The sequence below is a fragment of the Talpa occidentalis genome, unplaced genomic scaffold, assembly GCF_014898055.3.
Source record: "Talpa occidentalis isolate TD23 unplaced genomic scaffold, MPIMG_talOcc4v2.1 talOcc4.7, whole genome shotgun sequence".
NCBI lineage: Eukaryota > Metazoa > Chordata > Mammalia > Eulipotyphla > Talpidae > Talpa > Talpa occidentalis.
Genome location: NW_023605083.1, coordinates 70745731 through 70769042, shown reverse-complemented (window position 1 = coordinate 70769042; position 23312 = coordinate 70745731). Strand labels below are relative to the sequence as shown.

At 51.3% G+C, this 23312-nt stretch overlaps 1 protein-coding gene across 1 annotated transcript; it reads left to right on the top strand.

Moving 5' to 3' along the window:
* The first annotated feature begins 993 nt into the window (after positions 1-993).
* TRAF1 (TNF receptor associated factor 1) lies at positions 994-21637 on the top strand. Its single transcript, XM_037492393.2, has 8 exons — positions 994-1030; positions 3533-4290; positions 6217-6301; positions 13540-13605; positions 14093-14503; positions 16427-16604; positions 18131-18279; positions 18728-21637. The coding sequence occupies exons 2-8, from the start codon at positions 4151-4153 to the stop codon at positions 18944-18946; spliced, it is 1248 nt and encodes a 415-aa protein (XP_037348290.1). The 5' UTR covers positions 994-1030; positions 3533-4150; the 3' UTR covers positions 18947-21637.
* Positions 21638-23312: the final 1675 nt, after the last annotated feature.

Genomic DNA, 23312 nt, shown 5'->3' with positions numbered 1-23312 from the left:
CTCTTAGAATTTAAAGGCCCCACAGAATGCTTGGAATCCTGAACCCTTCTACTAGTCAGAGACCAGGCATCTGCCCTCTGGGTGGGGTCCCCAGGCCTAGGGGTTAACTAGGACTCCCCTCAGATTCTGGAGGAAGCTCTCATTGGATGGTTAAGAGGTTTAAGTGCATCCCAGGTTTAAACAAACAAGACCAAAGAAGTAAAAAGGCAGTTCCCAATGGCAGTTGGCTCTCAAGACCAAAACTGGGACCCTCTCACATGAAGAGAATTTAATGAGTGCCTCTGAGTAATTAAAACAAAACACCACCAGCAAAGTGGCCCGCCTCCCTCCTGCCTCACCTCACTTTGCAGCGGATCTGAGAGGTCTGATAGAAACGGAACCAAATTCCTAAAAATAAAGGTTATCTGTGAAAAATTCTATCCCAACACTAAATTCCCTAACTACTTTGACGAACAGAGACAACAATTTCATAGGAATAAGTGACTGAGTGCCGCGTGTGTTCTGAAAGCAGAAATCCTTCTTTAAAATGCCCACTGTGTAAAAGCACAGCGACCTGGGCGACCATCGCCGCTGGTCACGCCGAGCCAGGAAGTTTGGGCCAGCCCGGTACCTTCCCAGGCTCTTGGTGGGACCCCAAGGCAGGGAAGACGGGCTTTGCCACTGGTCACCCACCCCAGGCGGGACTGCAGGTGGTCGGGGCTGCTGGAGGCCCGCGTCCCGGGCTGTATCCCCTTATTCGGGGAACACTTTCCCGAGACCTTCACCTGCACCAGGGCCGCGCGGGGAGGACAGGGGTGGAGTGTGGCGGGGGACCCCCGAGGGAGACCCGAGCGGGCTCCGCCGTAGACCCCGCCCCGGGCCTCAGTTTCCCCGCGCGCGCGCGCCGCCCCCGCCCCCCACCCCGGAGCCGCCCGGGCCCCGGCCCTCCCCGGCGCCGCCCTCCCCGGCTTCCGCCGCCGGGCCACGTCCCCGACGCCCCGCCGGAAGCGCTGGGCCGGGCGGCGGGGAGCGGCGAGGCGGCCGCGCCGAGGTTGGTTGCGCGGCACCCCACCCCCCACGCGCGCCCCACCGCGCCCCAGGACCGCTGGCAGTTTCCCAGCCTCCGCGTGTCCCCCGACGCCCGGGTCCGGCTCGCTCAGGCGGGGACTCCCCAGTGCAGGGCTCCCCGCGCGCGGCCTGGGACTGGAAGTCTCCGCCGTAGAGCCCGCCCCCGAACTCGCGGCCCCAGCCCCGCTAGCCGGCGCGGGGTCACCCCGGAGTTCACGCATCCTTGCCAGGCGCGGCCGCTGCTCGGCTCGCGGCGCCGCGCACGCCCGGGCAGGTGTGCTGTGGTGGCCCGCGGCCGTCACCTGCCCTCGAGGGCGCTTGGACGGAGCTGGGGGCGGGGGGCGGTCGCGGGGGTACAGGTGGGCAGCAGGTATCGCCGAGGGCGGGAGGCTGTGCTCTTGCAGGCGGGATTTTGAAGACGGGCGCCCAACCCCATCCAGGGAGTGGCCCGCGGAAACGCCCAGGGAACGTGAGATGTGGTCTAGATGCGCCCCTAAGGACAAGTGGAAGCCTGGGAGATGGGGGTACGCGTGTGTGGAACCCCGCAGGTGGAGTCACAGAGATGAATCCGATGAAAGTTAAGAATGGAAGAGAGAGGTCAAGGCGCAGCTAGAGAAGGGTGGGGGGCTGTGGGGGTGTGGAAGGGAGACTGGGAGGGAATATGGGAAACCAAGGGAAGGAGCAGGTTCTGGAAGGAGGGCCATAGAAACTGGGAGGGCCCAGGGCTTTTGTCAACCTGGACTGGGAAAACCTAAAGGAAGTTCTAGTTCAGAAATGGAGAGTTAGCCTGTGTGGACTATCCTTTCTGGAAACTGTTCAAATGAGGAGAGAGGTGCTTGCCAGAGAGGAATTAAGGGTGAAAGCGAAGAGCTACAGCAGCATGTGTGGTTAGACCACAGGCTGGGGTTCAGGAGTCCTCATTCACTATCCGTGATATCTTGGGCAAGTCTCTTAATGTCTCTGAGCCTCACATCCGTCACCTGTACAAGGGGGATGATGAGGGTCCATGTGAAGGCTAGATGAGGTGATGCCAGTGAAATACCTAGCAGCATTAAAAGGCACCACTTTCATTTTTCACTTATTATCAGAGCAGGTTGACATATTTTGATGTTGATAGGAAGGAACTGGGGGGGAAAAGAGTCATTTATGACAGAAGAAAGAGAAAGGGACCCAGAATGTGGACAGGGAGAAGACTTGGGTGCCTTGTCTATGCCAAGCCAGGGTTGGAGAGAACAGGTGGGGGTGTGAGCGGGGGTGCAGTTGTGAGGTAAACAGTTAAATGTCTTTCTGAGGTGGTCTTTTCCCTGACGTAGGTCTCAAGGTCATTTGCTGAGAGGGCCGGGTCAGGACTTGCTCAGTTGAGGGTGGAGGTCCTGACTTAGACCTCAGCACTGGAGTGCCATGCCCTCTTTGTGAGCAGCTGAGGGCAGCCCCAGTATCTTCCAGGTTAAGAGCAGCAGTTGTAATTATCTAGGGTCAGAGAACAACATCTGATCTGCCTTGTCCACTTGTGGGCCTCAAGTGCAGTTGATGAATGGGAAAATATTATACCAGCATAATTTGCCATATTTGTCCTTTCGTGTTGAGGCTCTGTGGCCATGGCCAGAATCCAGTGTCACTGTCTTCCGAGCCCTTCCCTTAGACTGTGCTTCTTGTCTGCCTTTCATTTCGGTTAGCATCACAGCAGTCAGATGATGTGGGTACTACTGTTACCCCGTTTCACAGATGCAGAAACGGGTTCAGAGCACTTAAGGACCCATAGCTAGTAAGTGGTAGACTCAGGACCCCAGCTCAGGGCTGTCCGAGCTGAAATGTCTCAAAGCCTGTGGTTTGAGCCACTGAGAGTTTGTAAAATGCAACCCAGTAGGATAGAAAGATGTGCAGGGATCATCATTTCCATCTGATAGTTAAGAAAATGGAGGCTGGAAGCTCAGCCCTCCATCCGGGTCTCTGTGGGCTCTACCAGGCTGCCTTGTACAGGCAGAGAAACAGAATTAATCTGCTCCCCCACCAGGGCCTGTGTGACTTTGGACCAGACAGTTTGCTGCTCTGAGCCTTATGTGGCTGCAGAATAGCTGGCAGTTGCTCTGAGGATCCAGAAGGAAAACCTTGCTTGGCACCAAGTAGACATGCCAGGGCCATCGTTCCCACGTGGCTGTGGATCTGTGCCCCATTGGGCCGCTGAGACTAACTCCCTGTGACCTTTTATTTATTTAGAGCTCTGGTCTCCTCGGGGTAGGGAAGTGGTGACGCCTGACCCAACCGTGTAGCCACCTATGACTTCCTGAGTGGAACCGTGGGGAAGGACCCTGAGCAAGCCATGGTCCTGAGGTCTTGGACTTCAAAGGCAGGCAGGGCCCCATGTCATTGCCACAAGCGATGAGGCTGGGCCAGTGGAGACCTCCCTGCTGCCTCTGATTGCTTCCATCCCTGTCCCTGAATCTTAGAATCTTAGAAACCACCTGTTAAATTCCTGTTTTTACAGATGGGGTAACCAAAGAACCACGGAGAGGAAGTGTTTATTACCTGGGACACTCTGGACAGGAAAGAGCTAATGTGCCTGGAACTTGCATTTTTGGACTTGCCTCCAGAACCCTGGGGAATTTCCACCAGGGAGGTCAGCACCTCCTCCGAGATTTCTCTAGGCTGCTCCGAGGTCCCGGGGAGCTCAGGCGAGTCACCAGCTGTGGCTCTCTGCAGAGTGCCCCCTGGGAGGAGGTGGAGGAAGCTGGCGGGAGCCCCAGATTCTCTGCTGGGGAAACACTAGCTAGTTCCTGAAAGGCAGTGACATGGTTCTTTTTCCTCCCTGATGTGCTCTCTTGCTCTCTCACTAAAGAATGACTGGACACTCCTAGAGCCTTCAGGCCCCATCCAGGGGATTTTTTTTTTTCACCACAAAGGGTAATTCCTGTCCCATCCCTGCTGTGACTCAGCTGTGACGTTGAACCACACAAGCCAGAGAGAAGAAGATAAAGTCATCAGACGCCCTCTCGCCAGGAGGGCAGCCCAACCAGCACTCATCTCTTCTTAGCAGAGGATCCACGGGCTGGTGCCCTGCTCCGAAGAGCTTGGACCGGCCGCCTGAGCAAGCTAGGACCCCAGGATGGCCTCTGGTTCAGCCAGCAGCCCCCGCCTGGCCCCTGATGAGAATGAGTTTCCCTTTGGATGCCCCCCCGCTGTCTGCCAGGACCCATCCTCGTCCAGGGCCCTCCGCTGCACCACCTGTCTCTCTGAGAACGTGAGGTGAGGGGACCGTAGAGCAAAGGGTGGGTTAGAAGGTGCCAGGGAGGGACCCCCACGGAAAGCAGGGTGACAGGAACTGGTGACTGCACCTCTCTGGGCCTCAGTTCCCACATCCTTTCCCCGGTAGTGCTTGATGCTGCCCTTTCTGACTATGGGCATGAGGAGACACAGGCTCAGAAAGGTGACAGCCCCTCCCCCTCCCAGCAGATTGCTGTCCAGGGCAGAGGGGGCCACTCTAGGCCCAGCTGGCTACTTGGTGCAGATTGCTTAACCTCTCCACGCCTCAGCTTCCTTGTTTGTGAAATGCCTGTAAAGCTATTTTCTACCTCCCAGGATTGTTATAAAGCCCAACCAAGAATATTCAAAAAACATTCTTGCAATAATGAATGTAAACTCCCTTGGTAAATGACAAACTGGTATGCAAATATATCTCCTTCTGAATATTACCCAAACTCATACTGTTTGCTGTCGACCTTTTTAAAGGGGAAAATATATGTATGTATTTTCAATAAATATATTTTATAATATATAAAAATGCATATATGTGTATATAGCTGTACTTATATATGAACATATGTCTATGACCCATATTGACTGAAATTTTGTATGTATATAAAATATGTAATACATTGTATATGATATAGTAACATTTATATATTTATACTTAAACATAAATAACTCAGAGGGGTATATTTTAATACAACCATTAGCATCTCACCGACTACTAACCACCGACTGTGTGCCCGGCTCTCTATCCTTGGGCCCGCAGAAGAACCTGGAAGGGCAGGCATTACTAGTTTCCTATTTCACAGATGAGGACACTGAGGCCTAATGAGGAGAGACCATCAGCTTGCCCCAGGTCCATTTCCTGGCAATTATGTTCTTAAACTGCCACGTGCCCCAGAGTGACCTTTGCTTGGGGTTTTACAGCTTAAGGAGGTGGGAAAACTGAATCAGGTCAGTAAGAATGTCAAATTTGGTGATGGGGGTGGGGTGAGGCTGAGTGAGGCGGAGGGGCAAGTGGTGGAAGGGTCAGAGCAAAACTTGACTGGTTTTCCCCCTAAGCCCATTGCTCATCTTGGGATTTGCAATGGTCTCCTGGCTTCCCTGCCCATTCTTCTGAGACCTGGCAGAGAAGGGGGAGGAGCCAACTGGATGTGGCAGGGACCAGCCTGAAGAGTTCTGTCCAGAACTCCAGCTGTGCTCAGAATCACTGCCCCTTGGCCAGTCCTTACGTGCCCTGAGGCCCCACTCCCTCAGCTGTAAAATGGGCCTCCTTGGTGACTCACTCCGGGTCATTCGTTCTCAGGAGCTTCAAAGAAGCATAGATCCCTGTGTTACCAGTCAGTCTGACACCAGCCCCAGTGAAGCACCCCAGCTGGGTGATCTCCAGGACCCCTCCTTCTAAGAGGCCACAATCATCTGTGATGACTAAAAATAAAAGACTGAAACTAAATAGAGGAACCTGGAAAAAACAAATATAGTCACCCGTCCACAATCCCTTACTTGAACCCCTGGGTCTGATGTGTTTGGGAATTCAGAATTTATTTTAGATTTTAGAGAAGCAATCAGTGTATTGCTGTTGTATTAATAATTCTTCCAGCAGGGGTTGGGGCAGCACCTTATAGTCAAGCATGTTAATATTTCTGCAATGAGATGTTCCACCAAATGGGATAAATAAGGTCTGTAATAGCCTTATTTAGGGCAGGTTTGACTGCTGAAGAAACTTACTGCAAACTACAGAAAAGCTTTGGGTGCCCCATGCCCTCGAGGGTTGGGAATGGTGGGTGCAGGATTGTTGGCGCTGATGTCACATATAGCAGCTGTTACCCTGGGCAAGGGCTGAGCTTTTGGAACCAGCATGCAGGCTGGTGCTGGGGAGTCATGAATGCCCCCCCTCAGTGGAATTTGTTCATGTATTCCCAGGAACTGTAAGGATCAGATCTGTTCCAAATGCAGAGGGGACGACTCCCTGTCGGTGAGCCCGGGCAGCCTTCTGTCTCAGGAGAAGGTATGTTGACACAACCGAGAAAGGATATTTGTCCACTTTCTCCATTTGTGAAGGTTGAAGTCAAGCAGGCAGCTGCGCATACAGCCCGTGGCAGGTACCCCCCACCTTGTTATGAGTCTGGACTGAATTGGGTTTTTTCAGTTTCTTAGTCATGAAGAGACTGATGGTCACAGTGCTGCAGCAACTTGCCCAGAGCCACGTGGCTGATCTGTGACAGACTCAGGGTGAGAAAGCAGTCTAGGCTCAGGCTCCAACTGCTACAAATCCAGCTTGCCACCTGTTTTTGAATGGCTAAGAATAGTTTTTGAATTTTTTGATGGTTAAAAAAAATCAAAAGAAGAATGATAGTATGTGATTCATGCAAATGATAGGAAATTCAAACTTCGTGCCCATAGAGCTTTATCAGCACACAGCCACAGCCCACTTGTTGCTGTATGGTAGTTGGCCATTTTCATCCTACAAGAGTGAAATGAGTAGCTGCAACAGACCCAAAAGCCAAAAATGTTTACATCAGGCTCTTGGCAGAAAAAGGTAGCCAACTCTTAACCTAGACAGTTCTTTCTGTCCTGTCTGTCTGCAGGCAAGCAGAAGTCATTCTCAGCTCATCTCTTGGGCTTTGCCCAGCTATGCTTCCAGAAATAAGAGAGCTCTCGAAGCTCAAGGGACCAAAGAGACATTCTCAGGCACCCTGTTTAACACCCCAGCCCCCCCTGGGGTTGGAAGGACCCTCATAGGTCATCTGTCCAACCAAGAGGTTGCCACATGCCACCCAGAACTGATCCATCACCAGTTTATGTCAGAATTATAAAAATAAGGAAACTGTAGTGAGTCCTTTCTATTTATTGCAAATTCTTTCCATTTATTGAATCAACCTGTATTCTGAGAGTATGTGTATCTTCCTGTGCATGTCTTTTATAAATTAAATGGCAGTGATAGTTGATGATGATTTTTTGGTAAAACCTTAGTAAAATTACAAGATGGCAATCTATGTTAGTCCCCCAATTTACAAAACAAAACAAAACAAAAATCCAATATTCTAGGTCTAATCCCTTCATTTTTCTCTCAGGGTCTTGATACCCCTAGGGGAGTGTCAGTGAGAAGCTCCCCAGTGACCAGGCCTCACTGCTCTGTCACCCTCATTTGTCTGCTCTGTAATGCATTCAACTTCTTTCAGACAAAACCCCCTCTCTTGCACCTAACAGGCCCAGGACCCAGGAGCCTGTGTCCAGGGATGGCTCTGTAGAGTTCATTCCGTGGCTGACATGACTCCTGTGCCTGTGTGGCCATTTGTAAAAAGAAGCTAAGATGTCTCTGCAAGGTCATCACAGGATATCCACATTGACAGTCAGTGGCAGGCAGGGTGGCTTCCCCCCCCCCCCCACCATCTGTTGGACCAGTGTTCACACCTCCTTCCCCATCTCTACTCTGACCTCTCCATCAGACTTGGGGGAATTTCCTGTCTAAGCCACTCTGAGCTGGTTTTGAGGTCCCCTTCTCAGCAGCTCTTCCTCCAACAGCCTGCAGGGGAAAAGGAATCAGGATCAAATGCATTTTCCAGGAACTTTACACTCTAAGGTGTGCTAGGAGTTCATACGATAAACTGATCCATGGAACCACTTCCCGAACCTTCCTGATTGGGCGTCTTGGGGGGCCAGCCAAGAGGAAGGAGCAGAGCCATGATGTTCTCTGTGGGCCCATGCCCCCGCACAGGGAGGGCACAGGTGCTTCAGTGCTCTGGGGCTAGTGTTTTTAACACGGGCCATTCTTGCCGCTTCACAAAATCAACATGCCATCATTGAACAGATGTTAGATAATACAAATAAGAGATTTTTAATATCCCTTAATCTAATGATTTTAGTTTTTCATCCTTATGTGAGATCAGATGAAAGTCAAAGCATTTGAATTAAAGGTGTGCCTGGCAACCCCCTCCTCTCAGTTATCCAAATTCTTTCTCCTGCCCCAGCCCCTGAGGGACTCTGGGGACTCCTGGTGTCCTTCACAGCACAGTTTGAACTTTGATACCTCAAACCAATTGGTGTGACTAATGGTGGAATTAATAGGCCTCAGGGTAGGAGGAGGATGCCGCTTACATTTGGGGGCCGAGGCCTTTTGGATACAGGCAGGCCTCCCTCACCCCGGTTTTTCCACCTGGTGGGTTCATCACTGCACCCCCAGGGGAAAGCTGGGGGGAAGACTGAGCCAGTGATCTGCCTTCTGCACAAAGCTATGTGGTAGGATGATCAGGGAATACTCTGGCTCCTGCCTGAGAGGGGGATTTTGGGGGACTTTTGGCCAAAGTGAAACGGCTGATTATAAGTCAGCACTCCGCACACGTGGTATTCCGAAGTTTGTCTGTGCAAGTGGGGATCTGGAACGTGGTGGTGGGCAGGAGGCCCAGCTGGAGCCCAGCAGAGTGAAGCCAGAGGCTCTTGCTCATCTTTCCCGTGCTCCCCAGGCCATCTGCTTAGATATCCATCCTCATCCTCTGACTTGGTTCCATTAATCTCTCTTTGAGAAGTGCTGGGCCAATTAGCTAATGTAAGAAGCAGATATTAAACGATTACTGTTGACCTGGTTCTTCCCTGGAGTGACCTTCCTGTAGAAGTGGGAACAATCCAACGTCTAGAAAATACCAGTCTGTGCTGTCTGCCCACGACCCTGCAAATGGGATCATTTCTCACTCTTCCCTTTAAGGCCAGAAGGTGAGAAGTAAGCTGGCATGTGATGCCAGTAGCTTTCAATAATGCCTTAACTTATTCTCGAATCAGAAAAGGACAGGAAGTCAGCTGTCTTGTCCAGTTTCCGTTCTGTGCTGGATTCCTGCCAGGTGGCTTTATGTCCATCCAGGGCCAGGAGCTCATTACCCTGTGCCCCAAAGCACTGACTGCTTCACTGTTTTCCTGTCCATCTGTATACTGAGCTCATGTCTGGCCGCCTTGGGGCCACCAAAGGCAGGTCAGCCAATATCCTGTCCCCAGAGGCAATCCTGTGTCTGTGGGAAGATGCTGACCACGCCCCTCTGGAGTCAACCCAGTTGCGGTGTGTTGGGGCTATCTGTGCTCCCAGTTATCTGTATCCTTTGACATGTGATCCTAGAAGTGAATCTCTGAACCCTTACACTGCTGAGCTTGACAGTTGCATCTGGAACCTTGTCAACCAGTGTCATGGGTGGTAGTGATATCCCTGTTTTCACCCATGGGTAACATGTGGAGGATCGGTGAGGAGGCATCCCCAGCCGAAGTCACACAGGAAGGAGGAGGCAGAGCCGCCTGGCCTGGTGACATTTTCTCCTTGATGCTGCTTCCAAATGCTGGGTCATCTCCGTATGTCTTATGCAGGTTAGAATGATAGCCAGCATGGGAACCCACCCAGTGGGTGAGGAATGAGGAGACTACTTCCTATTAGGAAAACCAGGCAGGACTTCTGGAGAAAGTGGCAGTTGAGCTGGGCAGAGATTGCCAGAAAGGAGCCTGACCCAGTGACAGAGGAGGACAGGAACTGGCAGGCAAAGGCACACTGACAGGGTGGGTCCTCCCTGTCACTGAGGAGTCCTCCGTGGAAGTGGCACCAATGAGTCTCGATTAAAATACCTTTTCAGGGCATTCAGACCTAGTCCAGCCTCTCAGCCCAGCCCAGTGGTGTGGCTGTGTGTGCAGCGGCTTCCCAGAAGCGGTGCTCGAGCTCCTGGCCCCTCTTCCTGCTCACATTCTCTAAGTGCTTGCTGCCTGCGTGGGGGCCTCCTGCAGGGACCCTGTCCCAAAGGACCTAGGTAAGCAGGGTGGCCAGGAACACCACACCCCTAGAACACCACACCCCTAGACGTCTCAGACACGGACAGAAGGATGAGTGTTCCTTCCAGGGTGAGATTTTGTTTTCTGTTTCCTCCTCAGAGGAAATTCCACTGCAGATTTTATTTTTAGCACTTTCTGAGGCCATTCACACAGGGACCTCTGTGGCAGCAGACGTATACCAGCCTGGGCCCAGGACAGAGCCCTCGTTCTTCCTCAGCAACCCAGTCCCGATTTTCTCTCAGGGCCCCCTGATCCCTGGCTCTCAGGTGAGGCTGCCCTTCGGTAAAGCAGGGACTCCCCAGTCCAAAGGAAGTACCGGCCCCTATGCTCAGCCTTGCCTGTGCCCCCAATTTGCATCTCACGCAAGTTACCATCCAACCTGAGCTCTGCTTCTGAGCTCAGAAGTCCCCACCTCCTCCTCGTGGTTCTGTGAGCCCTGTGGGGCAGTGCTTACACAAGTGGGGAGATGTAGCAACCCTGGAAAGATCCCCAGAGGGGATAGAAGACTAGATTCAGTCAGGTCCTCAATGACGAAAGGGCAGTGTGACTTCTGTGAGCCGCCTGCTCTGTCTTCCCATTTGTATTAAGGTGAAGCCCTTCCTGCCCTGCCTCCCTGAACAGTTGTCTTCAGCCATCAGGTTTGTGGTGTTTTGTTAACAGCAACAATATCAGCATCTCACTTAATTCTCACAATAATCCTATGTGGAGAACCACTATAATTATTCCCATTTTGCAGATGAAGAAACTCAGACATGGGGAGGCTAATCACTCCCCCAGTGCTACTTATTATTCATTATTATTATTATTATATATATTATGTATATTATTATTATACAGCTGTGCTAGTTATTATTCAGCCATTGTGTGACAGGACCGAAATGGGCTTCAGAGCTCACGCTCTCACCCCAGGTAGCACTGTTAAGGAGAGAGTGAGTAACTGCTGACGGGAAGAAGGGCAGCCTGGCTGGCCAGCTGGGCCTCAGAAGGCCTCTTAGGTCACCCCTCCCCCTCCTCTTGTCAGTGCTTGCAGCCCATAGCTGCACACACGTCATAAGAAGAGTGACCCTCCATCCATAGCATCTTCCACTACATAATAGTCTCTACCCTCCCAGACAGGAGAGCAGCGAGGCTCAGCTGCTGGGTGGTGTTTGGAATTCCACCCTTAGTTCTTTTACCCTTCCCAGGACTCTCACTTCAAGCTGATACTCTTAGAATTATAGGGGATTCCAATCCTGGACTTTTAGTGAGTGTTAAGGCCAGGAGGTCCCCCTAGGAGGTCACCCAGGAACCGGGCGCACACCCAGCAGCAGGCCCTTCGTGCTCCTGTGCACTGGGAAGCTCTCTGCGGGGAGAGGCTGCGACACTTCACACTCCCCAAAGCCAGACCGTCTCCCTGCAAGGCCGCCCTCTACCCCGTAAAACATCTGTTTTCTGTTCTTTGCTGGGAACAACTTGTGCCTGAAGCCTGAGCGAGGGGGTAACCCTCTGCTGGGCTGTGCTGTGTCCCAAACCAACTGTTCTCATTAAACCCACAGCCCTTGCTCATTTTACTTTAAAGAATAATAACTGGTGTGACTTTGTGCTCAGCTCAAAAGACCTCTGTCCTCCTCTCCTTGCATCCAGCTCTCACTTCACATCATCCCTTGAGATGATTCTTTAAAGAAAATCCCTAGGGAAATCAAGATTTTTTAATATGCAATAAAATTCACTTGTTTTAAGTGCACGGGTAGCTGAACAGCAGTAACTGTACGATCATGTGACCACCACCACAGTCAAGACGGTGAGTGAGTTTCTATACTAGAAAAGTTTCCATGTGCCCGCATGTCCTGTCAGACTCCCGCACTGCAGCCCCAAGTTGCCTGGGAGCTGCACTGCCACAATAGCTCTGTCCTTTCTAGCATCTCATAAGAATGAAAATATGTAGTCTGGACTCTTTTGTGTCTGATTCTTTCAATGTAAATGTTCTTGAAGCTCCTCCCTGTTGAGTATATTAGTGTTTTAGTTGCTTTGATTGCTGAGTAATGTCCTGTAGTTTAGATAGACCACAGTCTGTTCATCCATTTGATGGCTGTTTGGTTTGCTTCCAAACTGTTGCTGTTGGGGATGAAGCTGCTCTGAGCACTCACACATACGCATGTGGGCATATGTTTGCATTTTCTTGGGTGAATTCCTAGGTTATATGGTGGGATTTTGTCGTGGGTTGTACGGTGGGTTGTATGGTGACTTTGTGAGCATGGTTTATAGGTAAGTTATTGTGTAAGTATGATCTCTCCTTATAAGCCACCTCCACGGGTTTTTCCGAAGTGGCTCTACCACCCTGCATTTCCACTACCAACCTTCTGTTCTGGTTTCTTCACTCTCACCTGGAGTTGATGCTGTCACTTTTGAAATTTTAGCCATCTAGTGAATGGACAGTGGTAGTTCATCACAGCTATAATGTGCGTTTCTCTGATGGCTGGTGGTGCTAAGCATCTTTTCATCAGCCTATTTGTCATCCATGTGTCTCCTTTTGTCCAGTGACTGTTCAAATTGTATCCATTTTATATTAGCTTGTTTGTCTTATTAATGAGTTGTAAGAGTTTTTTATGTGATCTGGATGCAAGTCCTTTCCCAGATAGATGTTATAGAATAAAGTTTCTCCCAGTCTCCCAGGGGCTTTACCCTTGATAAGAGATGGAGGTCAGTGTGGGAAGAGCTGTGAGGCTGTGCTGCTCCCTAGCTGTTCCTCTTTGGGAAAATCCCTTCCCCTCTCTGAGCCTCAGTTTCTTCTTTAGTAAAATGGCAACAAGCAACCCACCCTGCCTTGCTCACTGTTAAGCACCCTAGGAAGAACAATGAGCATGAAAGCATTTTTAAACCCCTCAGACTCATAACTAGGTTACCAGTATTATCAAGTTGCAAAAAGAGCACTGAGACCATCTATCCCTGGCTTCAGTCTGTGCATGATCTGGCGGGGACACAGTGCAGGGCGACAGTGCCTCAGTTGAGGATGGATTGCCAAGGAGGGCTGTAGCTAGGACTTGCAAGGAGAGTCCTGATGGGCTTCAGGGTGAAGGAGGGGTTCTCTCATGTGGTTGGCATGTTCTAAGTATCTCCTTGGTGCCAGGCACCATCCTTGACACTGGGAACAGTCATGAGCCTCCCACTTCTCAGACCAGTGAGGATAACCAAAGTGAATGATGATTATGGGACTGGGCATAACGTATCCTGAAGGAGAAGCAATGCTGTCCGGGACCACAGCAGACAGGGCCCCTGATCCTGTTTTGCAGGAAGGCCAGAGAAGGGCTGAAGGTCGAAGGGTGGAAAGGAGTGAGCCAGGCAGAGGGAGGAGCAAGTGTAGTTGTGGCGCAGGCTTTATGCCCTGAGGGGTCCTGGTGCTTTACAGAGAGCACTGTTAGTGGCCAATGGGACCCGGATGACATCTGGTGACATTGCTATTATTTTCAGGATCACCCTGACGTGGTGGAAGCTGGAGTTAAGTGTTCCTTTGCAAGTGTTGGCTGCTCCTTCAAGGTAAGTGCCTGAGCGTGAGAGAGGAGATCCACTCAGTACACTCCCAGACCTTTGGACCTCCCCATTCCTTTCCATGATTTTCCCATGATATCAAGCCTGCCCTCTAGATGTCACTTACATTAGTGATTTTTCAGAAGCAAAAAGTCACACTGTTCAAAATATCGCCATATTCATGGAAGTTCTTAATGACTCACGTGGGTGTTGGTGAAGCATCACTAAAATGATGACCCCCCCCATGCCTCTCTCCATGGTCCTGAATCACTGAGCTAAAGACAGAGTGGGGTTGTTGCTCTGGAGGAGCAGCACGTGGCTCACTGTGGGCCTGCCCCATGCCAGGGCCCTCCTCTGAAGCCCTCCTGCTGCCTCTGGGCAGCAGGGTGGAAGGATCTGACTTTCCTTGACAGCCTTAGGAGGTAAGACTCTCCACAGCTCACACTTCTCCCCTTACCTACTCTGTTTGTTCTGACAAGCCACACTCTCTCGGCAGGGGAGTCCAAAGTTCATGGAGGAGCATGAGGCCACCTCCCAGGCCTCCCACCTAAACCTACTGTTGGAGTTCGCGAAACAGTGGAAGGCCCATCTGGGCTCTGGCCTAGGATCGGGGCCCATGACCCTAGAGCGCAATCTGTCAGACCTGCAGCTGCAGGCAGCTGTGGAGGTGGCTGGGGACCTGGAGGTGGACTGCTACAGGGCACCCTGCTCTGAAAGCCAGGACGAGCTGGTCCTCCAGCACTTCATGAAGGAGAAGCTTTTGGTGGAACTGGAGGGAAAGCTGCGTGTGTTTGAGAACATTGTCGCCGTCCTCAACAAGGAGGTAGAGGCCTCCCACCTAGCCCTGGCTGCCTCCATCCACCAGAGCCAGCTAGACCGCGAACACATCCTGAGCTTGGAACAGAAGGTGAGCATGGGAGGCAAGTGTACCTTCCAGCTCAGTTCAGGGGGTCCCCTTTCTCTCAGCTCAGAGCAGACTTTGCCATCCAAATGCCTCTCTCCTATGTCCCAGGACCTTCTAGGAAGGGCAGAGTCAAAAGTTATAGTCAAGGTTATCACCTCCCACCCTGCCCACACCCAGTACTTAAGTTCCTTTGGTTGAACTCAACAGAGGCTACTTCCTCCCCAAATATCTCATTCTAATGCTGAACATTTTCACTCTTAGAAAGTTATTCCTTATACTAAGCTAAAGTCAGTCTCTCAGGCCTCCCTGATGGCCTAGGGGTTAAGTCTCAGCACTGTCTCCACTACCGTGTGAGTTCGATCTCCAGCCAGGGAGCTAACACACATATGGCATAACAGACCTCTCATGTCTCACCCACTGCTCCCCTCAGCAGTGCATTTCAGTAGGTCCACCTGTTGCATTCCCCACTCTGTCTCTGGTGAATCCTCTCACCCCCCACACCTCTGGCCTACACCCCAGTTCTTCCATGCAAAAAAATAATAATAATAATAATAAATTCAGTCTCTCTGTATCTTCCCTGCGTTGTTCCTGCTCCTGCTTCTCAGGGCACAAAAAGTAAATGTGTCTTCTAGTCTGCATGGAATTCCTTCAGAGGTAAGCAGTCATGAGTACTTCTTTTTAAAAAAAAAAAAAAAAGATTTATTTATACAAGAACTGGGGTACAGGCCAGATGTGCGGGAGGGTGAGAGGATTCACTAGAGACAGAGCGGGGAACAGAACAAGCAGACTGACAAAATACACTGCTGAGGGGAGCAGCGGGTGAGACAGGAGAGGTCTGCCACGCCATGTGGGATTCTCGCTGGCTGGCCGGGATCAAACCCACGCTGCAGAGGCTGCGGACAGCGTCACAGTGCGGCGTTCAACCGCCTGCGCCACCCAGGAGGCCCGAGTACTTCTTTCTTTAGACTAAACACCCCTGATGACTTCACCCCTTCATCAGCGCATGCTATTTCACTATCTTTGTATGCTCTGCCTCAGTCTCTAAAAGTCCCAGCCAACTCCAGATAATCCACTTATCTGAAAGTTCTTGACTGAGCTGCACTGTCTTCTCCTTTGTTCTGGAGTTTATATTTTTCTTAATATAGCCAGTCACCATGATAATGTTGCTTGTTTTGCCGTAGCAGCATTATATCACTGTCTCATATTGGATTAGGTATGGACTTCAATTGCAGCACAACCACTAGCTTGATATGTAGGTCTCAGCCAGTCCCTTTCCTTCTCAAGACTTCAACTTCCTCATCAGTAAAATTAGGGATTGAGTTTTCTTTAAGGATAGCTCACTTTCATTCCTGACTTCCTACCTGAGCACACACAAGAATGCATTTGTATTCTTTCAACCATCAGTGGGGAACCTACCAAAAGTGTTGGCTTTGAGTGACTGAGTAAAGCCTTGTTTATGCGATCTTGTCCATGTATGAAATGGGCTCCCTGAGGCCAGCACCTGTCTCTTCAGCAACAAGTATCCTGGCTCTATTCTGACAGCAGTGCTGGGCACTATGCAAGGCAGGAAAAAAACAAGCCTGGGCTGAGCCCTTGCTGGGGGTAACCATCTGGTAAGAAAGGCAAGAAAATCTCTCTCCTAAAACTGTTGTAAAGGGTCTGAAAGAACATAAGTGAGAGACCAAGCTGAGCCAGGGCAGTGGGTAAAGGCTTCCCAGAGGAAGGGCTCTGTGAGACAGATTCCTGACTGGTGAGTAGATGCTGACCAGGGAAAAGGAAGGAAAAGGAATTCCAGCAGCATGTGCACAGGCAGCTATACGGGCCTGTGGGAGATGTGCTCAGGGAGGCATCTGTTTCCATATTCCACTGTCTAGACCCCACCCCAAGCTGGGTTTGGCGACCCTCGCTGAATGGGCCTCCCCACAGGTGGTGGACTTGCAGCAGACCCTGGCCCAGAAAGATGAGGCCCTGGACAAGCTGGAGCAGAGCCTGCGCCTCATGGAGGAGGCCACCTTCGATGGCACCTTCCTGTGGAAGATCACCAATGTCACCAGGCGGTGCCACGAGTCAGCATGTGGCAGGACCGTCAGCCTCTTCTCTCCAGGTAGCACCTCCCAGGGACACCAAGACCACTGTCAGGGGATGGGGAAGGCAGGTCCCCAGCGGAAGTAGAAAACCAGGTGGGTGAGCAGCCGACTCTGACAGCCTGGCTGGGTCCACTTGGTATCCACACACGCCACCTCCACAGCCAGCAACCTGTGGGGCCGCACATGCCCAGCTCTGCTCAGCCGCGTAGAGCCCGGGCTATGTGAACAGGCTCCCTTTCTCCCTCCCTGAGCACTGTCACATCCTCCGAAGCTTGTGCCAATGAGAGGGCATGGAGGAGGATTTCACGATGATGTGCGGGGCCCTGCCCTTGGCAGCCAGTGATCTGAAATAAGTGGAGATGACGTCAGCGTGAGCACTGTGTAAAGTTATTTTGTGCTGGGCCCCTGCCCCTGACACAGTATAATTACTCAGCACATATTTCTCCTACTGGTGTCTGTTTATATAACAGTGTGTCTGTTTGTGCACAAGAGGCTCAGTCCTGCCTGTCCTTCCCCTGCCTCACTCCCTGTGTCTGAGTAAACAGGTCATTAGGGAGGGTTTCTACAGATGGCAATTTTCAGGACCCCTCCCTGGGCCCCAGCTTCATGCCTGTCCTGCCCATCATCTCCTCTGATGGCTCCAGGACCTGCAGGGCTGGATTATTTCTCCTCCACCTCCTGACTTTATCGAGGAGGATTGACCCTGCGCTGCAGACCAGGCTGATCCAAAGCCAGGCCCTTTTCCTCAGGAGCAGGGACAGCCCCTTCATGGGGTGACCTCACCTCCCAGGAGTAGGCTTTTTCTCCTCACTTTTTCAAAAAGGGAAAAGTGAGTGGCTCTGGCTTTCTGGTCTACCAGAAAATATGTAAGAGGCAGAGTTGAGTCAGACTGTCAGCTGGTCCCTCCTTTGCCCCTTCCTGCTAGCCCACACACCCATCCCCATTCAGTCCCTCCCAAATGTGGCCTGGAGGTCGCTGCTGCTGGCACCCCCTACCCTGATAACCCAGGGGGAGAGCCCACAGGCTGCTGAACTTCAGCCCTGAGAGGCCTTGGTCAAGGGTGGTCACCAGAACTGTCAGCCATCCGTCCCCTCGCCCCCAACCTTGGGAGACCCAACACTGTCCTGTCTAGGACTGTGGAAATAATCAGTGTTGAAGGGTGGGAGGTCTGGCCTCTAGTCCGGGCTTTGTGCCCACGGTGAGGCAAGGCTACTGCTGCCCTCGCTGAGTTGGGTGTCCCAACTACAGAAAGTAGGTTGGTTCCATCAAAAGTGTGGTCCCAGCAGCAGCACCATCCCCTGCAAATGTTTGAAATGCAAAGTTTCAGCAGAAACTCCTGAGGTGGGCCTGGCCAGTTGACAACTACCAGGCCAGGTGTCCTCTTCTATGCACTAGATAGCAGAAGAATGCTGGCCCCACCCCAGATTTCTCAGTTTTGAGCTGAGAAATTTTGAGCTGAATTTTGAGTGCCTAACCCCACTCCTAGTCTCCTCTTCTGCGAGGTGCAGCTGCCTCTGAGCTGACCCCGCCTTGCACATTTCAGCTTTCTACACTGCCAAGTACGGCTACAAGCTGTGTCTGAGGCTCTACCTGAATGGGGACGGGGCAGGAAAGAGGACCCACCTGTCGCTGTTCATCGTGATCATGAGAGGGGAGTATGATGCCCTGTTGCCATGGCCTTTCCGGAACAAGGTAAGCAGGGAAGGGTCCCAGGGGGAAATATGATTCAGGTCCCGCTTTAGGCGTGAACTGGCCATGTGACCAAGGCAAGCCCTTGATCCCCTCTCATGATCAGTCTCCCCTTTATGAAACAAGAGACTGAGTTGGTGTTGAATGGCCAAGACTCCCTCTGGCCTTGCGCCAAGTCCTGGGGCTGAAATGCCTGGATTCACACCCCCTGGAAGGCACGTGGCAATGAAATTCAGGTGGGGTGAGAAGGAAAACTGGAGGAGGTGCCAGGTGTCACCTGAACTAGCAGCATTATCAGAAAAAGAGAAGCAAGCAGATAGCCCCACACGGCCACAAGAAGGGCCAAAATTCAGCCTGTTTTAGACCCAGACCCCGCTCTGAGCCCAAGTATGCTGACTCCAAGCCCTGCTGCCACCACCCAGGCCTGACTTCCCACCTGCCCTGCCTGCAGGTCACCTTCATGCTGCTAGACCAGAACAACCGTGAGCACGCCATCGACGCCTTCCGGCCTGACCTGAGCTCAGCATCCTTCCAGCGGCCCCAGAGTGAGACCAACGTGGCCAGCGGCTGCCCGCTCTTCTTCCCCCTCAACCGGCTGCAGTCGCCCAAGCATGCCTACGTGAAGGACGATGCCATGTTCCTCAAGTGCATTGTGGAGACAAGTACTTAGGGCAGGGGTGGGTGGGTGCACCTGACCCAGAGGGAGCACTGCTCAGGCTGCAGGGTCTGCAGGATGACAGACATCTGCCCTTGGCGCCAGCATGCTGGGGCACGGCAGTGGGCTGGCACGACCTGAGCAGGACTGACAGGATGACTATGGCCACTATCAGTTAGGGTGGAGGACCTTGGGCAGGACCCACAAAATCAAGGGGTCCAGCCAGAAGCCATGGCTGGACAGTTGCTCTCTGCACTGACCACGTACCCGGGAGCCGCTCCAGCTGGGCATCATGAAATGGACTCTGACCAAGATGGGGAGGCCATGGAGACTTGGCTTAGGGCATGGATGGTGAGTTGGGGATGTGGAACCTGAGTGAAGGTGGCCTCCAGATGGGAAGATCACTGCGGGGCTACCAAGGAGAACTGGAAACAAGTTGCCCTCTTCCTGCTCAGGCCCAGGGTCAGGGGGTAGAAAGGACAGGGTGTAGCATGAATGCTGGCTGTCCTGACCTGTACCGACCGAGTTCCCTGCCACTGGAAGTGAACAGAGAGAACCAGAGGGATGCACTGGGGGTAAGGGGCATCACATTGGGAGTTGGGGATTTGAAGGCCTTGAGGGTCCCTTCCAGCCCAGAAAGTGTCTAGTGCTAGGCCTCCTGGCCCTGGTGGAGGAGGGGATAGGGCTGCAGGGTTCAGAAACATTCAGGAGGCTCATTCCTACTGGGTTCCTCACTCACTCTCAGTCCCATAGGTGGGCAGTGCTGGCCCCCACCTTGGGCCTTCAGTTCAGCTTCTCCAACATGGAAGGGCATCCCCAGTTTCCCTTACCTCTTCCAGGGGAAGCCAGGTTACCGAGCTCCCAGGGGCGGCCAGAAGGTGCAGAGGAGGAGGGGGCACCAGCCCTCCACTCTCCCTGCCTGGAGGCCCTACCTTTGGTATGTCCAGACTCCCAGGACCTCAGTGAACCAAGTTATTCACTTCTCTGGTTAACTGCTCGGAGGCCCACTCGCAGAGGTTGCCCTTTTAAATATATAGAACCAAGAAAAAAATTTTAAAGATCTTTTCCATAGTCTCCTGATGTGATGGTAATGGGAGTTGGACGTACCTGAGTCAAGGACAGAAAAGCCACGGCTGAGGTCTCGGTGATGGTACTAGTCCAGCCATTACTCCCATGCCAGGTACTGGCAGGAACACCCCTCCACCTGAGTCTCCTTTATATAATGGGGAGAGCTGCGCCAACCTGCTTCCCTTACTGGGGTCCATGAACCCTAGCAGAGCTGCCCCACAGAAGATGGAAGAAAGAAAATCCCGAGGCCCTCTGCCTACCTGTGATGCCCACTGTGGCCCATGCTTGTCTTCTTGCCACGAGGCTTCCCACAGCCATGTCTAGCAGGGACCCTCCCTGATTCTCCAGAATCCCTGAGATTTCACACTGCTGCCCAGGGCTCCAGATCAGGACCTCAGCTGTCTCCCACCACCTTCCCTGTAGCTCACTCTCCTTCTACTTGCTGAGGCCAAGAGCCACTTAACTCCTCAGGCCTCAGAGGTTTCATTTATAAAATGGGTCCTCAGTCCTGCCTGCTCTCCCAGGCTGGCATTTCTGAGCATGGAGGTGAGGGGGCAGCTGGATATCAGAAAACGAGACCTAGCCTGGGGCCAAGCATGATGTCCCTGTGCTTCTGCATTTGAGTATAGAGAAGACATCTTTGCTGCCTCTACCTGCTCCGGAGGTCTTCAGAAGTCCCATAGACTATAAAGCTGCCAGCATGGCTTTCTGCTCACCTGTCGTCACTTAACATCCATGATAACATTCTACCAGGAGCCCTTTCTTATGGGCACAGACTGAGAAACCAAAAAAAAAAAAAGAAATTAGCCTGCTCAAGACCACTCCAAATAAGGGGTGGACTCAAGATCTACACTTGGGTCTTATGATGCCAAAGCCAAGGCTGAAATTATTACCACTCCATTCAGATGGAGAAACTGAGGTACAGAGAAGGAAAGTGACATGCCTGAGGTCCCACTTGGAAGTCAGGCTAACTCTGCTTGTCATCATGAACTGCGCTGTCCAGGATGGTGGCTGCAAACGTGTGGCAGTGGGCATGTGTGGTCAGCTGAATAATGGCGCCAGTGTCCATACCCTGTGAACAGGCCCCCTGACATGGATTATGAAGGATCTTGAGAGGGGACAGGAGCCTGGACACAGGTGGACCCAATGAAATCACAAGAGTCCTCAGAAGAGGAGGGAAAAAAGAGTCAGAGTCGATTTAGTCAGCTAAGCAGAGGGAGGAGGTGACTGCAAAAAAAACCAGAGGAAGGAACAGTTGGAGGGGATGCAGGCTGCCACCTCTAGAAGCTAGAAAAGACCAGAAAGGAATTCTCCCCTGGAGGCTCCCCTCCCAAAGGAACACAGCCCTGCCCACGCCTTGGTTTGCCCCTTAGGACTCATTTCACGCTTCTGAACTCCAGAATTCAGAGACCGTGTGTGCACTATTAGCCATTAAGTTTATAGTATTATATTACAGCAACAGTTAAAAACAAATACCGCACTTGAAATGTGGTTACTCCAATTGGAGAGGTGCCCTAAGTCGAAGATGTGCACCATGTTCTGAAGACCATACAAAGAAGAGAATTTATTTATATCTTTCTACTGATGACATGTTGAAATGAGAAGCATTTCGATATGTTAGATTGAGTAAATATAATAAATAATTAAAATTATTTTTACCTGTTTCTTTTTTTAAATGTCAATCTAGACAATTTAGAATTTCTGATGTAGCTTGTGTCAGGTTTGCACTAGTCTTGGATAGTGGGGGTAGGCCCCTCTCACTGTGTTATAGTCAGGGATGGGTAACTACAAGCGGGGCACCCTGGTGGTGGGTGAGGGTCCCGGCCCCCACGTTCCCCACTCCCATCCACCTGGGATGAGCCCTGATGATCCGCCAGTCCTGCTAGACAAGACTTATTTTTAGCAACCGCTCTGGCTGCCTCAGCACAGCTGCCTCATAAGTCTTCTGGGTGGGGGCCAGCCCCAAAACTGCCATCTCCCTGCCAAGGAGGGATCTTGGAGAACTGGACTCATGTCTTAGAGGTCTTTCAGGGCATGTAAGCAAGCATCTCAACAGTCTGGCAAGTAAATGTGATCATTATTTGTGTGTTTGTTTTGATGAAGTCCAGGCCAGGTCTCAGGAGGAGGCAGAGTGGCAGAGTCTAGGCCCTCCTCCCAAAAGCCTAGCCCTGCCCCTGAAAAGCATGGCCTTGCCCGAGGGGCTGCTTATATTTTGGAGAGTGTACTAAGTAAGAGAGACCTGACTTGAAAGGTATTGTTAGGCTGATGAAGCTTAGTTTCAGGATGTAGAGGTGACATCATCTAATGAAGTAGATCAGAATAATAAAAAATCCACACACTTTTTGCTCTCAACAAGTCAGAATAGATTTCAGCTGTTTTGAGGCAGTCCAAACCAGTTTTTTACAAAGCAGTTTGAACCAGTCAGAACCACTCAAAACAGGTTTCAGCCAGCTTGAACCAGTTGGAACCGGTTTGAACTGGTTCAAGCCAAACTGAACCAGTTTCAGCTGGTTTGAACTAGTCAGAAACAGTTTCAGCCAGTTGGAAACGGTTTCAGTTGGTTTGACACAGTCAGAGCCAGTGTCAGTTGATTTCAGTTGGTTTCAGTTTCAGTTCATTTGAACAAGTCAGAAGCAGTTTCGGCCATTTTGAGTCAGTTGGAACAAGTGTCAGTTGGTTTCAGTTTCAGTTTGCTTTGCTTTCATTTGCTTTGAAAAAGAACTGGTGTCAGCCATTTTAAAGCAGTCAGAACCAGTTTTTGCCAAACCAGTTTGAACTGGTCAGAACCAGTTTCGTTTGGTTTCAGTTTCAGTTCATTTGAAGAAGTCCGGAAAGATTTCAGTCATTTTGAGCCAGTTGGATCCAATGTCAGCTGGTTTCAATTGGTTTCAGCCATTTTGAGGCAGTCAGAACTGGTTTTTGCCAAACTGGTTGGAACTAGTTTGAGCTAGTTGGGAACAATTTCAGCTGGTTTGAACTGGTCAAAAACAGTTGGAACTGGTTTCAGATGGTTGTAATAAATCCAAACCGGTTTCAGTTGGTTTCAGTCAGTTTGAACCAGTCAGAACTGGTTTCAGCCAGTGTTGGTTGGTTTCAGTTTCAGTTCATTTGTACAAATCAGAAATGGTTTCAGACATTTTGAGCCAGTCAGACCCAGTGTCAGTTGTTTTCAGTGTCAATTGGTTTAGGTTTCATTTGCTTGAACAAGTCAGAACTGGTTTCAGCCCTTTCAAACCAGGCAGAACTGGCTTTTGCCAAACCAGTTTGAACCAGTTAGAACCGGCTTCAGTCAGTTTGAACAGGTTTCATTTGG

Excerpts from the sequence above, each read along its gene's own strand:
- TRAF1 (XM_037492393.2), top strand. The coding sequence starts at position 4,151 with ATGGCCTCTGGTTCAGCCAGCAGCCCCCGCCTGGCCCCTGATGAGAAT. Across the intron at positions 4,291-6,216 it reads TGTCTCTCTGAGAACGTGAG|GAACTGTAAGGATCAGATCT; the intron begins GTGAGGGGACCG and ends ATGTATTCCCAG. Across the intron at positions 18,280-18,727 it reads CATGGCCTTTCCGGAACAAG|GTCACCTTCATGCTGCTAGA; the intron begins GTAAGCAGGGAA and ends CCCTGCCTGCAG.